The sequence below is a fragment of the Phlebotomus papatasi genome, chromosome 3 (assembly GCF_024763615.1).
Source record: "Phlebotomus papatasi isolate M1 chromosome 3, Ppap_2.1, whole genome shotgun sequence".
Classification (NCBI taxonomy): Eukaryota; Metazoa; Arthropoda; class Insecta; order Diptera; family Psychodidae; genus Phlebotomus; species Phlebotomus papatasi.
In genome coordinates this window covers 40,932,801-40,954,050 of record NC_077224.1, presented here as the reverse complement: position 1 = coordinate 40,954,050, position 21,250 = coordinate 40,932,801, and the positions used below count along the sequence as shown (strand labels likewise).

The window sequence follows — 21,250 nt, the reverse complement described above, 5'->3', positions numbered from 1 at the left end:
CAAAACTCAAAAAATTTAATCACATTCAGGTTTTGAAGGGACCTAAATATAACCATTGGAACCCTTCCGGTCAAATATAGAGCAATCGCGCCATCATATTTGAGTGTCTTTACTGATAAAAAATATCACAAAAAAATTTCATAAATGCATTTGTTGGCTTGTGACCAATAAAATAACTTCATGCAAAATTTTAGCATTCTGTCCTGAACGGTTTCAAAGTTATAGCTATCCAAATTTAGTTGCAGTTCAATTGACTCACCCTGTAGAGGTTATTTTTTTTAAATGCTGTCGGAAAGTTTTCAGTAAGACATACAATTTAAAAAAATATATAGGATTTTTTTTAATGTAAAACGAGACAAGAGATCGTCGATTGAATAAAATAGGGAAGAATGGGGCAAAAAGTCACAAATCGAAAAATTCAAAATTCAATATCTTCCAGGGTAAAAAAGATAGCGGCTGAAATTTTTTTCTATAGATAGCCTCCATAGACCTTCTTCAATGTCGTATGTTTCTTAGAATTCGAACAAGGAATTCAGAAAATAAAAAATATCGAAATTTTTAGCCCTATTTTTGAAATATTTTCCTTGCAGAAGATAACAATTATTACCTACTTATTTTCCAAAATTGATGCACTGGTGAATATTTTCTAAATAATTTGGATTTTTTGAATACGAATCCGCTATCTATATTTTATAATTTTTATATATTTTATAATTTCACAAAAGTTCTTTTCTCCAGAAATCCTTTTATTAAAAATGGTCATTTGGGGTAAAAAGTAACAAAAAAGCGAAGCAATTTCTGATGTCTCACGGCGAAAAGAAACGCCATTATCATGTCTCGCTGCTTGTTGTTTGCATTGGTCAAACGATTTGCAGTCTTTTGTGTGTTTTTTTCTAAAATAGATTGAAAAGCGCTTTTCTCGTTTTCTCACTTGTTTCGCAGAGAAAACGGTGTTTTACAAATGTGTACATGAATAAATTTTCTATGAAAATATGTCCTCTAGGTATTTTTTCAAATTTACAGAAGTCCGTAGTGAAGTGAATCAAAATGTGATAATACCCAATGTCTGGTACTATTTGCCTCAGCATTTTTGAGTATAGTCACAAAATTACCTTTTAAAAATTGGCTCGATAAACGTATTTCCTTACAAAATAGAGGAAAATTACTTTCACAGAGTTGTAGAGCCGTAAATTTCCTATAAAACTGCGCTAATTAGAAATTTTTGAAGTGCTCGAGTAGCTTGTAAAAAAAATATAATATACGTTTTGTGACTTTTTCCCCAGTTTTTAAATTTCATTTCCTCATAGTTTAAGTAAGGTAAGGCAACATGGGGTAATTTCAGACATGCATTGCTTTCGAAAATATAAAATTTTGCGATATTAATAATAAGAAGTACGTAATATTTTCAAATAGCTAATACCCAAAAGAAACTAAGTGAAACTGAGCTGAATTATATCTGAAAAACTTCAGTTTTTTGAAACTGCCTCACCTTCTCTTAAGTCAGAAACTAAGTTTTGCTCCTTTTAATATAAGTATAAAATGAGATTTAAACGCAATAAAATATCATCCAGATCCATTCTGATTTTACGAACTTGCATTGTATGAAAAAGTTTGTAGTTATTATGCTTAAAAGACCGGACTGAAAAATTTTATAGCCTATGATCCTAAACTTGAAATTGCAAGACACACTTTATGTATGAGCCAAATCAGACAATATTAAAGTTTATGATGATTTTATTGAGGATCTGAACTAAGATTTAATGGTATAAAATATTTTAATTTATTGAAAAATCGCGATGGGACCAAAATATTTGAAAGAAACATTTTTGTTCGTTTAATTAATAAAGTTAACTTAATTAAATTTTAATAGTTTGAAGATTTCGTTTTATTATTGAAGCTAAATTGATAAATTTATGATCTCAGTGTTAAAGACCCCTTAATCTTTTACTAACATTTGCACTTTACTTCAATACATTTCAACTACTTTGCTATTTCTTTCTATTCAGTTATCAAGTCACTAAGCGATGTTTCGCTCACGGGAAGACGTTCATATGTGGCAATAGCTTGGCCAACTTCCCCAGAAGAGGACTCCCAAGAGGACAATGAAATTGCATCAGATGCTCTAAGGGTTGAGAAACCCCACATGAATGGCTCTACAGGGCTTTTCACTCGTCCTAGAGCCTTCAAATTTACTCGACAATTGAATCCCATCCGCATGAGATTCATCAATGAGGTGGAACGCCCACAGATGCCTCAGAAGCCCCTCATGATGCTCACATCTCCTGGGAATGTAGCTCATTTGAGCATCCAACAGTATTCCATTGAGTTTCAGGTGCGACCACTCTCAGAACGAGGTCTGTTGGTGTTCTTTGGAGCCCATGAGAATGAACTGGACAGTTCACTGGGATTCGTGAGTTTGTCACTTCAGGGAGGCGTTGTGGAATTCCGTGTGTCTAGTCAGAAGCACCATGTGAGTGTGGTCAGAAGTTCCAGGATGCTGGCCATTGGAGAATGGCATAAAGTACGTTTTGCTCAAAGTGGGAAGAGACTGAGTCTGTGGGTGGAAGGAAGTGCCACGAGTGCTTCTTCTGACTCCAATGGAATTTTCATACGGCGAGAAACGAAGATTTACCTCGGAGGACTACCAGATCTATCGCATCTACCGTACAATTCCATTTCGGGGTTTCCTGTGCCATTTAGAGGATGCATCCGACAACTCTCTGTCTCCGGATCGAGGATTGTTCTCAATGAAACTAACATTTTAGGTAAATTTATCTGTATCTTGATTTTTTTAGAAGAATAGCTAACACTTCTGTAAATTTCTCCAGAATCAAGAAATGTACAGGATTGTGATGGAACAGCCTGTGGTGGAGATTCATGTGATTTGGGCGGACATTGTTGGCTGGACGAGAAACTTCAGCCTCACTGCAAGTGTCCTGAAAATGCCAAGGGAGATCGCTGTGAGATTCCTGAATCCTGCCATGTAATCTCCTGTAAGAACCGCGGTAAATGCCAAAGAAATGGCGAATGCAGCTGCCCAAATGGCTGGGGAGGATTCTTTTGTGAAATAGCCACCAGTAAATATTCCACACCCAGCTTCAATGGCAACAGTTATTTGGTAGTCCCGCCCCAAAGGATTCCCGTTAAGGGAAAACGCAACGGACCTGTGCTGTTCGTGCGTTCGCCCGAAGGGATTGAGATATCCCTGAACTTCTCCACTACGCACCAGAGTGGCCTCCTGCTGTGGAGTGATGCATCAGGTGGGAAGTTCTTCGGCGTGGGACTTGAGAGGGGCCACTTGAGAGTAGCCAGTAGTGCCTTGGATGCAGTCAATGGAACTGTTGATATTGCAACAGGAGGCTACATTTCTGATGGCGCCTGGCACAATCTCCTACTTAGTTCTGACGATGAGGATCTGCAAATGTCTCTCGATGGCAGACGCATCTTTTCAGATGAAAAGCATCAGAGGGGCAACTTCAATTCCTCAAGAGAAGCCCACAGTATTACCCTACAGGACACTTTCTATATAGGTGAGTTTAATTGCAAAAGGAAGAATTTTCCACGTGTAATAAAATAGTTATAATATTCTATAAAATATTTAAGTGACATCGTGTTTTATGATTGACTAGAGCTTAAAGCTTGAAAGCATTCAATGCGTTAGTCAACTGAAAAACTTTATGGTACTAAAATATTTTAAAGTATTAAATATTTAATTACATGTGAATAATAGTCCATTAGAATATAAGTATACTCATCAACTTTTATGCCTTTTAAATTAATTTGAAACTATTTAGACATTGCACTAAAATGGGTCTTTTTACTATCTTTAAAAAGTAACTTTAAAAAATGGGATGGAAAGGTATCATAGTTTTGCGTGATTTGAATTATATACCATACAGTAGCGTACCTAAGGGGGTGCAGGAGGAGCGGCCCGCCCAGGGCGCGACCCTCCAGGAGCGCCGATGTTCCTTTTTTAGAGAACTAAACCCTGACCCTTTATTCTTTCCATGTTGAAGTAAAAAAGATTTTAATAAAATAGACTCCGAGTCTTTCTGGAGTGCCCCTCTAGTTTTTACAATGCCTTTTGTCCTTATAGGGTAAATGTCCTAATTCAAAACCATTTCCAGACGCTTTAACTTTGACAGAAGATTCAACACATTAAGTTCATATTTTTTCTGAAGAGCATTACATAAATTTGCTCCTTGACTCTTCTAGAATGTTACTGTTTAGTGAAAATTCTTTAGATATAATTTGAAAACTTCTTAAATACAAGAAAAATGCACAAGTGTGAAATGCTTCTATTGGAAGCAAATTAATCCAAATGGAGACAAGGGAAATTTTCTAATTGGAGACAAACAGCGTAAGTGAAACCGCAACGAAAGGCTTCCAAAACTTTGTTGAGTTGCTATTGAGAGCAGGATTTGTTCTTATTCCTGGTTTTTCTCCTTTCCCATCTGAAACAATAAGAAAATCTCTCCAAAAAAATCATATTTCCGGGGTTTCCTATTGAAGCATTTGCAGACACTTCAGAAAAACCTTTTTTGTTCACGAAATAGGTAATTATTTCATTTGAAGACTTCACGTACCATTAACAATAAATATTAGCATTTAATTTAAATAAAATTAGCCAGAAATGTGACATTTAATGTTAAACAAAACGAATAATCAATAGTCACCTCATTGTATTTTTCGTTGGAAAACATGGTCGATCGATGAAAAATTCAATGGTGAAAAGGTACACTATTAATTTTTCTGAGAAATTAAGAAATTAAAATTTGTGAATATGAATGGATTTTCGCTCTATTTGGAGCAAAATTAACTAAATAATGAAATTGTGGTATAGAAAATATATAAATATAATAATTTAGTACTGTATTTATCAAGAAAACAATGACGTTTCCATTTGGAATAGCGAAAAATTTCCGTTTGGAACAGGTTTTGAATTAGCTTAATATACCCTAATTCTGCAAAATTTCGCGTTGAAATAAATAAAAAACTTTTAATTTCTTCACGAGACTTTCTAGGGCGCTCCTCTAGTTTTGAGGTCCTAGTTTAAAATGCATTTTGTCCTTATCTATCAAAAGTTCGCGTTAAAGTAAAGAAAAGCTTTTTTAATTCCCTGACTTCCTGGCGTCTCCAATTGTTCTAAAGGACTTTTTAGCGCCCATAAAACTCAAAAAGCATTTTGCTCGAATATTTTTGCAAGATTTAGTGTTGAAATAAAAAACGACACTTTAAATTCCTTCAGGTGCTTTTTGGGGGCGCCTAATTTCTTGCAGAGCTTTCTTGGCGCTCTTCTTGGCTCCTAAAACGCATTTTGTCCTTATATTCTTTCAAAATTTCAAGTTGAAATAAAAACATACTTCAAAATATTAAATTAAAATTATGCTGAAAATACACACAGCTCAAGTATGATGATGGTTAAGATTGTGTATAAAACTGGTACTTCTCAAATATTATGCATGAAATCTGCATAGCTCAAGCATAAAACGGTTTATATTGTGCTGAAAACGAGCATAGCTGTTAAAAATAAAACGATTAAGATTCAGAAAACTGTTAAAAATTTAGATTCAATTTTGTTTGAGCTATGTAGGACTTATGCACAATTTTAACCATTTTATTCTTGAGCTGTGCTTGGCTGTACCGATTTTGACGAGCACAATCTGTTTTAAGAAGTCTAACCGCTGTGCATGTTTTCAGTACAACCTTAACCATTTCATGCTTATGCCCAACGCACAATAACTTTTGTTTGTAAATATGTTTTCAAAATTTCCTATGAGAGAAAACGAGATAACTAGATTTCTGTTTCATTCACTCTCATTGAAATGTCAAAAACATGTTTACAAAACAAAAGTTATTGTGCGTTGGGCATTAAACTGTACATGTTTTCAAAATAATCTTAATCAAAATACTATTCTTCAAAATTTTGTTTTTTTACTGTTGATCAATATTGAGTACTACATTCCTTGAAAAGGAGAGCTTCCACTTTTGCGTCTAACTTTTATTAAAAATAATTAAAATTTCACTGCATTTTCAAAATTAAACCTGTTAAACTCAAAATTAAAAGTTAAATTTTTCAAGGAATATAGTAGTCAATGATACTGATAAACAGTTAAACCCCCCGCTGGAACAATTTTTACCGTGGTAAGGGCGCCTTCGCGTACAACCGCACCCTCCGCATAAGTGTCTAGATACGCCACTGATACCATACCTCAAAAGCAATTTTCTCATCATTTTTCATTATTAATAAAGTTATCTAAAAGTCCAACATATAGGGAAAAGGCATCACTCTCAAGAGTTTAAGAATTTTGCAAAGTTTTCCACTACAGTTTAGATATTTTTTTTACCGATCTGCAACCGATCGCTCAAATTGAAATTCAGATAAAAAACTATTTAGTTATTAGTTATTATGTCTTCGGCACACCTTGAGCTCAGTATAATATCCTGAAATCAAAATTCATCTCCCTTTCTTTCTCAAAAGATTTGCATAAGTGATTCCTATTCTTTGGAACATAAAATTTGGATAAACGAAATTTAATTTGATGTGATGTTCAAAAGAAGAAGAAGAAGAGTGAAAAAGAATAGGATAGACTTATAAAAAGCTTTAATAAAGAAAGGGATGTGAATTTTGACTTTATGAAATTTTCCTGATCTGAAAAATGTGCTGAAGTCATTACTGACCAAATTTGATTCATTTATACCTTAGATACACCTTTTAGATCAGGAAAATGTCATGAAAACAAAAGTCACATTATTTCCTTTCCCAAATGTTTGGATAGTCTATCCCATTTTTTGGTATTTAAGTTGAATTGAAATAAAATACAATTTGTTGTAATGTCCAAAAGAAAAAACAGCGCAAAAAGTGGGATGCACATATGCTAAAAGTTTCAGAATAAAAATGATGTAAATTTTGATTTCATGAAATTTTCATGATTTAAAATGTTCAATCAAAAATTTCACAAAATCAGAATTCGCGTGCCTCTTTTCCGCAAAACATTTTCCATATCTATATAATTATTTCTAACTTAAAATTATACTTAACTGAATTGAATTTGTTAAGACGTTCAAACAAAGAAGAAGAGGATGAAAGAGTAGAATAGACAAGTACGAAACGTTTGAGAAAGAAAGGGATGTGAATTTCGATATGAATTTTTCTATTCTAAAACGTAGACTGGAGCCATAACTCTTCAAATTCAATTTCAAAGGCTCATAATTAATTGATTAATATTAATGATTAAGAATGGCGCTGGCACACCTTTTCAATTGAGTGAAATTCAATCGATTGAAATTCTACCTCTTACTCTTTCAAACTAAAATCATATATAGCTGTCCTTTTCTGTCAAATGAAAATTGAAATTGAAAATGAAAATGAAAGTGAAATTCAAATTTTCATTTGACAAAAAAAGACAAATATATCTTATTTTAGTTTGAAAGATTAAGAAGTAAAATTTCAATCGATTGAATTTCACTCAATTGAAAAGGCATGCTAGCGCCATAACATATCAATTTGAAATATTATTTGCAAAATTTACAATTTTACTGTCCAAAACAATTGTAATACTGACCTAACCTAATTTTTCATCTCTGAAACACCTTTCCAATCAGGAAAATTTAATGAAACCAAAATTCAAACTGTTTTCTTTCTCAAACGTTTTGCCTATTAGCTAGTTCTCTATCACATTCAAAATTAGTTCGAAGTAAATTGAATTTGCTGTGACGCTCAAGAGAAAAGAAAGTGTTTAAAACTGGAATAGAAAGGGATGTGAATTTTTATTTTATAAATTTTCCTACTCTAAGTCGTGTTTCAGAGTAATCGCTGACCAATTTTATTTGTATTTAATTGGTCAAATTTGGATTTTCTGAACATTCTTAAAAAAATCTTTCTCAACGTAATGTTATTATTTTTATAAATAAAATTTGCTAAATTAGAACAAGAAATTAACGCCTGAAACTATCCTACTTCCATTACTAAATTAATTTTCAAATGTTCCGGTTATTATTGCAAAATTTATGACTTTTGATTAGTCTAGAAAAGAAGTCTAATACTTCATTTCACATATCTGATTATAATTCTTTGTTGGGTTCGGCACACTTTTTAGTCCGGGAAAATTTCATGAAGTCAAAATTCTCATCCCTTTCTTTCTTAAAAGATCTCCATATATCTTTAATGACTAGGAGAGTGTGGATGCTCATCTGATGCATGATCTGAATTTGACGAGACAGTTCCTTATACTGAATTCGATGACATTGAGTATCAAATCACGGGCAATCCGTTTTCTTCATGGAAGTAACGATGGCAATCCTAATTCTGGAATTATGAGTCATTCGCCCTTGTGTGGTGGTGTCAACTGTAGCGCTTCTTGTGTCAATATTCCCTATGTTAATGAATATAAGTATCTGGGGGTTGTTGTTGACTATAAGTTGGATTGGAAATCTCATGTTCGGTGTCTGTCAGACACTCTTAGGCCTCTGGTGAGCTGTGCCTACAGAATTGGGCATCTTTGCCCACTTATTGTCATGCGCAGCATGTATTTCGCTTGTGTTGAATCTCGTCTGAGATATGGGCTATCTGCTTGGGGATCTTCCGGTCGGCTTGCACTGGCACCTGCTGTGAGGGCGCAGAGGTTTATGCTGCGAGCGATCCTTCATAAAAAAAAGCATGACTCGCTTTGGAGGGATTTTTATCTGCTTGGCATGTTTCCTTTGGCCTATTTATATAAATATAAGACGCTGCGGACTTTTTTCATGAGGGGTGGGTATTTGTCTTCACAAAGAAGTCATGGTGACAGAAATGGCCTACAGGTATCTGTGCCTCGTCCTAGATGCGAACTCTTTAGAAGAAGTCTGTCCTACATGGCTCCCACTCTCTTTAACGCCCTTCCAATTTCCTTTAGACTGCCACACCTGACGTTGGGTACATTTTCGGAGGAATTATGTGCTCATCTTTGGAGCAATTATTTCTCCGAAAGACGCGACTGATGTCCAATTTTGATTATACTTTTATTTTGTCGATGGGGTTCGGGACACCTAGTATTATTGCGAGTGTGCCTGAGTGCGGTGTAGTATATCACATTCGAGTTTTTCTTGGAGACATCTGCTAAATTACTTGCTAGAGTGCCTTTCTGGCTCTCTTCTGTCCGGGGTCTCTTTTGGGCCTTCAGCCTTTTCTCTCCCCAAACTTGTAAAGAGCGGGCTTGAACGGTGTAATCTGGATTATAAAAATTGATATTGGTCTCCGACTCCACCGTAGCTTTGGATCGTCCAATGTGCTTTGGTGTCTTGATTTCCTAACTTTTGTTATTTTTTAAATTTTTTTTTTCTCTCAACTTTTAACTTTCTTATTGTTCTTCGAACCAACACGGCAACATCACGTGCTAGCTCCCTAGCCACGTTGCCGAATTTCCCATGTGTCATATCTGGCAGCTTCACCCCTTCCCACACATCCTGGTGAGTACTGCTTGTCAGTCTGCAGAGAAAAGATCGTTTAACACGACAAAAGACTACACAGCCTGAGAAAAAGCATTTCCGCCGTTTGGCTTTGGAGGCTGGTCGTCAACGCTAAGACGGCGGCGGACGCTTGGTATGGGGGGCTAATGTAAAGGCACATGTTGGTAATAAAAATACATACATACATACATACATACATACATACATCTATCCTACTCTTTCGCACTCTTCTTCTTCTCTTAAACATCACTCCAAATTAAATTTAGTTCTGCCCAATTTTGTGTTCCAAAGAATGGGATACACTTATGCAAGTCCATTTAGAAAGAAAGGGGCGCGAATTTTGATTTTATGAAATTTTACTAAACAAAAATTATATGATGAAGATTCAAGTATACATAAGTTGACTTTTAAGTCATTTTTTAATACACTTCTTTCTTAAATTTCATCTTTTTCTTCACTGCAATTTTTATTAGAACCAATAAGACCTTTAATATCCTTCGTCATTAAAATGTATTGCACGAGTGCGAAATTGAATAATAAAATAAATTCTTACGAGTACCTAACTGAAAATTACACTGATATTGACAAAACTCATCAACGTCTCTTTCAAGGTGGCTTTCCTAACACCGAAACTGTCGCAAAGCGAACAGGAAATAAATTCCGGAAATCATTCAGTGGATGCCTTCAAGACATCAGTGTGGGCCCCTCAGATTTCACACCGGAAACCCATATCGAGCTGACAGATCTCGACGGAGAAAATATTGGCGTCTGTGAATTCGCGTAATGTGACACCGTTTTTTGTGAGCGAAAGAGAGAGTGAATGAATTGTGACAAAAAAATACAATTTGCATGGAATGAGGCAGAAATTAGACAGACTTTTTTGTAAAGAAAAAAAAAACAATTACATTTTTTACATAGGGAATTTCACGAGAAACAAATAAAAAACAAATTGAAATAAGGAATTTTAGAGACGAAATACATTTAAAATTGACAGAGAAATGTGTGTATAAATAAAATAGAATGACTCACACTTTCATTTGTGAGGTAAGTACTTGAGATACAGAAGAAGAAAAACTAGTCAGAAATATTTAAATAAAATGATGTGTAAAATGAATTGAAAATAAAGAGAAATTTAGAATTTTGAAATGAAATTGTTTTACTCTTCACAGAGCCATAATTTTACTACATTGAAAATTTGAAAGGATTATGACAAATTTTGGGAACAAAAATATAGAACAAACGGTAAGAGATAGAAATTAGCGATGTTTACGACGAGACCCCTTTACTCCTAGAAGTTATGTGTATTATGTAGTAAAACACTTCAAAAAATTCAAAAACTCAAGTAAACTTCAAAAAATGGACACTTTCAAAAAAATTCCCGATGTTCCTTTTATTTTTACCACAGTGTTCCATTCAAAAACAGTAGAAAGAAACCATGTTTTAAGGTGCCCGAATTCAAAAATACCCGACTTCCCAACTTCGAACAATCCAAAAAACATTATATTTTTTTATAAAAATTGTAAATTTTTGCCAGACAAACAAAAATTTACATACAAATACAAACAAATGACAAAATTTTACGAACATTTTTTGTCTGTTTACGAAATTTACGAACAAATGTTTGTAAAAGTACAAAAAATGTTCGTCAACTGATCATTTTACGAACAATGTTTGTGGAAAAAAAGTACAAAATTTTACGAACTTGTTTGTGGGTTATACGATTCACGAGCATTTCGTAAGTCTGCCATAGGATTTCACAAACATTTACGAACAATTTTGCAAAATATTTTTTTCTGTGCAGCTCAAATAATTCCTGGAAATCTTTAGAATTTCCTCAAGAAGAAAATGGAAATTCAGTAGCGATTTTTATACAAGTTGGGTTCGGGCCTTCCTGTATAATTTGTATACACACGGCTCTTCGGTATCCGGCAATTCGTTATCCGGGTGACAGCTGCCAAACACTAGCGGTTGATGTATTCAAAAATATTTTTACTAAACATGAAGTTTCTCCAGTGTGAATTAAAGTATCATTGAATCGAAGTTTTTAAGCACACCATAAAGAAAATTCTCTTGTTCTTTGACAGACAGAAAATAAATTCACACAGCATAAAATATAAAAACCGTTGATCATTCAAAAAACCTAAATGTCATTTTGTCCCCCAGTCAGCCGGATAACGAAGAACCGTATATGTAATAATCCTGTATAATAATAATGATAATAATAATTGATTGAACAATACGAAGGCCAATTGTCACTGTAAAAATTTCACAGATGTAACCCTTGATGGGGCTCACTGAAATAATATAACTTATTAAGGGAAAATGGGGAACTGACTGAAGGTGCCACACATCTTTCAACTTCCTTCGAGTGAACTATCCACGGCGACTGATGTTCACTCACTGAAGTACTAGTGGTAATTAGAGTTAGTAAATTTCAAGAAATTTCATGAATTTCCGCCTAAAGTAGGTGGCGACAGCTGTGAAATTTCTGAAATTTTACCATCTCTAGTGGTAATTGCCATAAGCAACAAGAGCACTATATAACAACCTTCAGCACCCGGCTGGGGATGATGTGTTGGGTGTATCATAGGAATGAAAGACTAGAATTGGTTGGTTGCCCATCGACTGGGTTAACAACTGTCGAATGGGCCATACGCTCTACACTGGATACGCAAAATTTCACATCAATATTTAGACGAAACTATAATCTTTCTGCTTAAATCGTATGTACGACTGGTTAATAGTTTTAAAATCACTTTTATGTAATTTTTCTGAGCCGTGTTTTTATGACATTAGGGCACTAGCGAAAACCGTTTTATCACTTAGAGTCTATGAAAATTTCACTCTGCAACCTTAAAATTCATGCAACAAGGTTATGTCAATTGTTGATAAAATTGGAAGATTACAATAATTGTGATTATAAAAGAATCACATCGAATGATAGAGTTGCCACATTTAAATTATCATTCATGGACCCTTCTTAAAATATAGGATGGGCACAGGTAGAATTTATAAATTTGTCACCACCCACAAAAACAGTGTCCACCAAGTAAAATTATTTTTAAATAAATAGTAATACTGATGAACCCTCTATGTGGATATGATTGTAATTTTCCTGAACAGCGACATTAATTAAGACAAAAACTTATGAAATATCATGTATCAAAATTACAGTTTTGGACCTATTTTTGATTTTTGCTTCCTGATACTACGAAAAAAAGTTATGATCCTAATTTTTTTTAGGAAATTAAGGTTTAGGACCAGCTATTAAAATATATTGCCATGACTCACAATTATTGATTAAAATATGAAAAAATTAGTTATTTATTAAACTTGGATCGTATGAAGCATGGACACTTTCCCCTACCAAGTGAAACAATATTTGATAGGGTGGAGTACTTACCGACATTTTTAGGAAAAACTGAAATTAATTTTATTATAACTTTTGAACCTTTTGAACCTTAGATTCGTCAAAACTAATAGTCCTGCAATTTAACACTGGACTATAATTAAAAAACTGATTTTTATTAACAATGCAAAATTAAGCATTTCGTCGCCACTTTTTACCAGTTCACTTGAAAAGGTTCAAAGTCGATTATTTTGGGTAATATTATGCAAATAATATATTCAGTTTCCAATCGGACAATCGATCTCCAAGTTAAAAAAAAAATAGTAACACAAATATACAATTATTTTCTTTTATTCTTTATCTAAAATCATATTAATTACATAATATTTCCTCTGCACTTTTTTCATGTAATAATAATTATAATAATAGTATTTTTTAAATGGGTTGGTTTTTGTTTTTTTTTTTTTTTCTTGCGTGTAAAGAGTGAATAATTTTATTCCAATTCTAAACTTTAGTATCCGTCCCAATTATTACTTATATTCATTTACTTGAATATTTACGGTTTTTCTTTAATCTTTTTTTCTTAAAAACTTTTCGGTCTTTGCTTTATTTGTTTTTTTTTATAATAAAATTTACTGTTATTTGACCCTAGAAAAATTATAAGAACATTATTGAATGATTTAATGCTTCTCTTCACTTTATTTCTTTTTTTTTACTAAAGTAAATATTTTTTTGAAAATTTACAGATTGATTTCTCCTCGTCCACATTTAACTTAATATTTTTTTACATAGTTTGATATCATGATTTATTTTTCAGATGAGGATAATTCTTTCTTGTAAAATAAATGAAATTTGTTTCTTTTTTTTGTATTTCTAGTCTCATTTTCGTCGATCCCTTTTTTTCGTGTTAGACAACAATATAAGCCCCATATTTTCTTTATCTCTGAATTCCTTTTTATACTCGAATAATTAACAATTTTGTTTCAAACATTCTATTTATCATTCTCTCCAAAATAGCACACTCCAATCTTGAGTGAAAGTGATTGATGTGACAAAAATTGCAATATTACTTACAAATTATTTTCTTTTATCTTCTTGGTTGAAAGAAAATTGAGTGTACTAAAAATGCATAAAATCAGTGTGCAAGAATAAAATTCAGAATAAAACCAAAAATAATGATGGCATCACAACACTACCACAGTTTTTTTTTTGCAATTGCATACTTTACATCGAGACAGTACTGAAGTTCTTAAATAAGCCCCGCCCAGGAACATTTTTTTGGTCACGCCCATTTTGTAATCACGATCAATTTGAGTATGTTTATTAATGTAAAGAATACTCGATAAATTATTTCAATACAATATAAAGAAAAAAATATTCCATAACTTTAATCCTTAACATAAAATATAAACCACGCCCCTATAGAAATTCCATGTAATTTTTTAATGGAATATTTAGCACATTATCTGAAAACAATTAACTGCACAGTAATATGTATAATGTCCAGCGCACAATAACTTTTGTTTGTAAATATGTTTTCAAAGTTTCCTATGAGAGTGAGCGAAATGACTAGATTTAAATCTCACTCCCTCTCATTGAAATGTCGAAAATATGTTAAAAAAAAAACAATAATTATTGTGCGTTGGCCATAATACTCTCACGGAAAATGGAATGAAATTAGAATCATAAACCAAGAAAAAAAATCAATTAGCATTTGATTGTCGTATGATTTGTCATCAACATTTAGGCGTGGTAATTTAGAAGAGGCTTAACACCTGTTAATTCTTATTTTGCTCAATACGTCCGAGAAACTGAATATTTTTTGTCTTCTTTATAGAATAGGGTAGCAGCATTACTTGGGGTCTCTGTCTTTACTTATGGCCTCCTCGAAAAAAACTTTACAATGTCACAAAAAATGATTTCGAAAAATCTCAAAATTAATATTCAAATATTCAATGTGTTGTTATAGCATGTCACATTTTCTTGGTTTTCAGAATCATTTTCTGACAAAAACTGCGACGAGACCATAAGTAAAGACAGGCCAAAAGTAATGCCGCCACCCTATGCGGTTTATTTTTATCAGTGCGGTTTTTTAAGTCCCGCCCATAATTATAATAATTGCCTTTAATTTTTTCTGTAGCTCTAAAATAAACTTACATTAAGTTTCAAAGTTGCAGAAAATAAAATACAGATAGAAATATAGTCAAGTGTGCTAATCCGGGCGCTTCGCTATCTGGATCGTTTATGACTAATCCACTTTTAGAATAATATTTTTATTTTTATTTCCGTAATATAGTCACTACAGTAACATAATATAACTATTCAACTTTGAGAAAATGCAAAAATAATATTTTTATTCATTAAATAAGTGAGTGTAATCGACTCATTTCAATCTTGTACCAGCTGGGTTTTTCATTAAAAATTTTCTAGCAGTGATATTTTCGCTAATGACAGCTGGTTGATTGAAAACATTTATTGTTTTTTCCTTGTGAAAAAGTATTTTAAATCCAAAGGTATTATTAAAAGTGAATTAGCGAAAAAGCGACCCAGTTAGCGCATGCTGACTTATTTCGGTATAATCATTATTTTTTAATTTTTCTTTAATATTTTTCATAATTTTTTTTATATTATGTTTTTGAATGAAACAGTGAATAATTATATGGATTTAGAAGAAGTAAAAAAGATTTTCATAAGTCCAAAAACAAGCGTTAAGTAGCACTGTTTCAGTGCCACTTAATGTTTAATACCACTGTTTAATACCAGAAGTCGGATGGAGAACTAAGACGGAGACGGACGCATTGTAACATGTTGAATTGCAAAGACCAAAGTGAAATAAATTGTACGGAAAAATGTGAAAAATATTGCGCTTTTTTCTCCTTTTAAATCAAACTGGACCTTATTATGACATAATTTAGCTCAACAAAGAAAATGCGAAGCTAAATTACATTATAAGGGTCAATTCGATTTAAAAATGGGAAGAAATCCCATTTTCAAAGCTGCCCCAATTCAAAGGTGCCTAACTTCCCCCTTAACAATTCAAATTTTAATTCAATTTGTAATCACGATCAATTTGAGTATGTTTATTAATGTAATTCCAATTATTAATTTTTTTACAGGGTAAATTTAGTATTTTAGAATTTTTCACATGTAGGGTAAGTGTGCCAAATTCCGGCCAGCTTGCAATTTCGGCCACATTTTTTTTGTTCTTCGAATATCCATGATTTTTTAGTTTTTGCATACTCTAGAGAATATACAATGGAAAAATAGCAAAAAAATGTCGCTTCGACGAGCAAGATGATCTGAAAAAGACATTGAAAGAATTCCGGGAGGGTACGGAACTATGAGAATGAAGGTGGCCGAAATAGGGCACCAATGTTATGTTTACATATTTTTATTCCCTTTAAAAATGATTAAGAATGAATTTAGAGAAAATAAAGACGATAAACTGTCTACAAGGTTCCAAGAAACACTCTTTAATAAAAAGTAACAAAAAATTCAAATTCTATTAAAAATATTACATTTCAATTTTGAGAATTTGGCGGTTGCGTGCAACTATATCGAAATTTGGCACACTTACCCTAATTAAGTATATTTTATTATCATTAAATATTTAATTGCATGGAAACCTAAATGAATTGCCAATCTTAATTAATAATAAACCGGTAATGGGCGTGGTCTAAAAATATGGGCGGAGCTTACCTAAAATCCCGTAATACCTCTCCCAAAAATCAGAGCTTAAAAAATGGTGAAGTGTTGGAGTTTGAAAGGTTTTTCTTCTGAAAAATGAAAGGAAAAATGAAGTGGAATTTTTAAAAATGTAATATTTCACTTGGGTTAATTTCAGAAAACCAACAAAGCGCCTAAAGTAGTTGGATACAGATTGCTCTATCCAACTACTTTAGCCACAAGATGTTCTTCTGCAATTTGCTAAAAAAAAAATTAAGAAAGAAAAAGAATCTAAATAAAAATGATAAAAAATTATAACAAGTGTAAATGGAGAAAATTCTCCAAGTCTTAGATTATTTTTTTTTTACAAAAGAAAAAACAAATGATAAAACACCAAAAAGCGACATTTTTAACACAAAAATCTCTGGATTATTAATTTTCTTTCTAAATTATTACATTTAATGCATTTCTCTTTTTTGCAATATTCTTTTAAAAGTAGGAATATTTCTTTTTATCTTTCTTTTCTTAAAGATTTCTTTTATATATAAAATTTATTTTCTAATTCATTTTTTCTTTTATTAAAAAGATTTTTTTTTTTAGCTTTTTGTGTATTTTTTTTTGTCTTGTCTTCACATTTATTGATCGAATACTTTCACAATCCATCCAATTGTCATTTTTAATCTCCGACAGATGAATAAATTTTCTTTTTTTTTTCAGCAATATGCTTAAGAATCTCCATTACTCTATCCTTTTTTTTATCTTTTTTCATCAACCATCCCCTACTCAATAAAATAGTAAATTGGTAGTAAGAATAATATATGCAATTACATTACTTCTTTTTTCACTTTTAGTTATTACACTTTATATATATTTTTTTTAATTTCTTTAATCTTCTCTGTTTTTTTTTTATTTTTTTATTTTAGTAGAAAGTGCCCATGCTTCGTATGATCCCAAGCTTCGTAATGACTAAATTTTTTCAATGTTTCTCAATAAATGTGACTCCGCATATTTTAAAAACTAAGCATTTTCTCCTAGTTTTTAAAATATTGGTGCGATGTCACATTTATTGATAAACAGAAAATTTTTTATCATTACGAAGGATAGGATCGTACGAGGCATGGGCACTTTGCCGTACTTCTAAATTAATCATTCAGTATCACTCTGGCGTTTCATTCATTTTTCTTTTTAAATTCACTTTTTGTGAAAAATTTCTTGATTTTTTAGGGTATCATCCGTGTTATGTTGCCTCATAATTCGATAAGTTTTTTCACCTATTTTGCTGTTGTTTTATTTTTCTTTCTTTTTGTCAAGAAAACCACTCAGTACACGATTGCAGATGGATTTATTTCTCATCCAAAAATTCATCGCAAATTGCGACAAATTTTGTTTCTTATTTATTTTTTTTGTCACAATTGAAAGAAACAATAAAGAAGAGACAGAAAAGAAAACAAGGTAATAATGTGTAATCATTATGAGTGTTTGAATTTTTTTTATCATTTTAAATGGATACGTGTCTATTTTGTGTTTGTGTGTGAAAGTTCCCGGAAAAGAATCTATATAAGTTTTATCTCAATCATTTTCACATTTACATTTTTTTTAATTATATTTTTTTCTTATGATTTTTTTCTCTTTACTATCTTCATTACTTTCAGTAAAATTTCAACTGCAAACAGCAACAGCATAATGTTGGAATGTGTCTCAATGTATGATTTATATGTTTTATGCTAATTTAATGGTGTTATCCTTGATTTTTTTCTGGATAGAAAAAATACAAAAAAAAATCCACAGATATTCTTTTTTTTTCTTTTCTTTTAAAGGGGATATTTTACAAAATTATACTTTATATAATATACTTTTTTTTCTGAGTACATTAAAAACAGACACAATTTTCTCATCAACTCCTTTCTTTGCAACATCATAACAGAAGGATTAAAAAAATCCATCAGAACATCCTTTTAATCCTTTATAAACGTGATTGTATTCATTGTTAATGATTCCAAAAAAAGAGAATCCGTGGCTTTGAAATATAACTTGCTGTCCAATTTGTAAATAAATTTTTTAAAAAAAAATACATTTTCAAATAAGAAAAAAAAAACGTTCTATTGCAGAAAATTGTCATATGCAAAATATGAAAGCTCAATCAACTTTTCTGTATATACTCAATAAATATTCCCAAAAAAAAAAGGAATCTTACATTGGATGTCACAATAATCTACAAAATAAATCTTTCCCACAGCAATTATATTTCTATTTTCTTTGTCTTTTTCTCCAATTAGAAAAAGTTTCTTGCTTCGATTGTATATTTTTTTCACTTATCATCACGTCCACGGAATTGCAATTTTTCCCCATTTTTTTTTAAATATATTATTATCTCTTATTGAATCTTCATTAACTTTGTCTTTCCTTCCCACCCCAAACACACTATAAGAATTTTTTTCTGAAGTTGTTGTAGATTCATTAGCTGCTGCTGTTGTTCGTGTGTAGTTTTTAAAATACCCAAAATTCTGTCCTCCATAATATCTAGAATAATCACAGAAAACAAATTGATAACACTCATTGTATTACACTCACTCAAAAAGCTTCACAGATTGTCATGGAAAAATTGTGAGTCAGTTGTGCGGCAAATTCATCGCCGTTTGCATCACTTAGTGTCGTAAAAATATTTTACAGATTTGGATGAAGAGAATTCGCAACTTCAAACTTTTCTATCTAATAACATTAGAAATTGCACTGTAATGTCCAATGCACAATAACTTTTGTTTTGTAAACATGTTTTTGATATTTCAGTGAGAGTGAATGAAACAGAGATCTAGTCATCTCGCTCACACTCATAGGACATTTTGAAAACATGTTGATAAACAAATGTTATTGTGCACTGGGCATAAATCCATAAAAATATTCTTGAGAATATTCTTGTTGTTATGTTTTTTTCTTTAAAATGTCTAATGCGACAATCAAATATTCTGCATTATGTTGATAAAATTGTCAGAAAGTTTTTTGTTTCCCCATTTTTTTATGTGTGATAGTGGCCACCGCCGTCTTAGCGTTGGTAACCAACCTCCAGAGTAAAACGGTGGAAAACTTTTTCTCAGGTTGTATGAGCCATCTGCTCATTAAACATTGTCGCATTAGACATTGTAAAGAAAGAAATATAACAAGGATTACAAATAAAGAGGTGGCAAAGCGTCCCAGCCTTGCCTTTTAAAAAATGTTGACGTTTCTGCCTACAATGATAGGGGAAATTTCCTTTAAAAAAGCTTTTTTTTTAATGGCTACTAGTGTACAAACAGCTTTAGATGCTCCCTCAAAAATACCTTCGCATCACATATCGTTTACCGGTTCACAATCAATTTGAACCGATTTTTAAATTACTCAAAATATCGCCCAAAATACACCTTTAGAGCAATATAATTGAATTTCGGATAAAAATTAGTTATCTTCTTCTTCTTCTTCGCTTTAAAGTTTTAGGCCGGATGTTCCGACAACATCTACACAACCTAAAATTAGTTATTGGTTTATTACCGGTTCATAACCGATTGAAAGGTAGAGTCTTGTCAAAAATTCCAAGACCTTTCCAACAAGTCTAAACATGATACTATTCGGTTGAGAAATACGCTCTATAGAGCCTTTATAACTTTTGACCTTGAAAAACCTTTATTACGAATAATTCAACGGTATTTTCGTATAAGAACGAAATGTCCGCCAGGGGATCTCTTAAACATAATATCTAAAACTTAGAAAAAACGCACAACGCGTTTTAGAGCAATCCCAAAAAAAAACTTGTTTTGGAGGGGAAGGAGAGGGATGGTCTTACCGTTGATCCTCTAAAGCTGGCGACAGTCGGACGGACAAACACCGTGATAGAGTGATTACATAAATGCTGTCTCTGTGTAGTTCCAGTAGTAAAAGTAATCTTGAAATATTTATGAACCAACTTCCAGTAACTATGTAGAAACGCTATCAGTTAAGACCGATGGTGTAAAAAGGTTCAATCCCTTTCAATTAAATAGAATTCTGACTTATTCGGTTGAAACAAGAACCCTCTGCAGTGACCATTAAAATCATAAGGGACGCTTTTCTAGCAGATATACGAAAAAACGGATTAACACCATAGGGTGGAATTATCACTTAAATTATGAACAGCATGCAAAAATCTTAAGTTTTTAGCTAAAATATTATAACGTCGAAAAGTAATGACTCCACCCTAATCATTAAAAAAAAAAACTCGAAACTTCAGAATACCAAAAGTTCGCTGAACCCTAGACAGCTAGACCCGCTAGACTCTTTTGTATGAGAATATAGTCGAAATACATATTACTGACATTATTAGGGGAAGTGCTCATAATTTTGGACAGCTTCTAATTTAAGACACTTTGAGGGTAAAATTGGACACAAAAATTAAATTGATTTATCTTATGAATTTTCTACCAATATTTGATGAACAGTGAATTCTATCTTAATATTTGTTCTTTTTGAAAGATTTTAAGGCTAAATTCGTTAAATTTTGAATATGATTTGACTTAAAATTGCTTTTTTGAAACTTCAGTGGAAGCAGTTGATTACGAGAATTCAATTCAATTTAATTTATTCAATACTCACTCCTAAATTAATGACAAATTAAAGAAAATTAAAGAAATATGACAGAACTTCGTGTTTATAAATACTTCAGTCTTATTTAGCTATGATGAAGTACTAAAAATCTTTCCTTGATTTGTACATGTGACCTCAAGTGAGATTAGCCTTGTGAATTACGTTTTTCGTGTGAAAAATGGGCAATTTTCTAAGAGA

At 32.2% G+C, this 21,250-nt stretch overlaps 2 protein-coding genes across 2 annotated transcripts in view; one reads left to right on the top strand and one right to left on the bottom strand.

The window, feature by feature from the left end:
• Window positions 1-10,593, top strand: part of LOC129805688 (protein eyes shut) — a 129,009-nt gene extending 118,416 nt beyond the window's left edge. Inside the window, exons 14-16 of the mRNA XM_055853770.1 lie at window positions 2,007-2,765; window positions 2,829-3,530; window positions 10,059-10,593. Of these exons, the coding sequence (XP_055709745.1) occupies window positions 2,007-2,765; window positions 2,829-3,530; window positions 10,059-10,231 (1,634 nt within the window). The 3' untranslated portion in view covers window positions 10,232-10,593. The remainder of the gene's footprint in view (window positions 1-2,006; window positions 2,766-2,828; window positions 3,531-10,058) is intronic.
• A 2,538-nt stretch (window positions 10,594-13,131) lies between these two features.
• Window positions 13,132-21,250, bottom strand: part of LOC129805724 (ras-related protein Rab-5B) — a 31,529-nt gene continuing 23,410 nt past the window's right edge. Inside the window, exon 6 of the mRNA XM_055853837.1 lies at window positions 13,132-18,982. The gene's annotated coding sequence lies outside the window, so the exon portion shown is untranslated. The remainder of the gene's footprint in view (window positions 18,983-21,250) is intronic.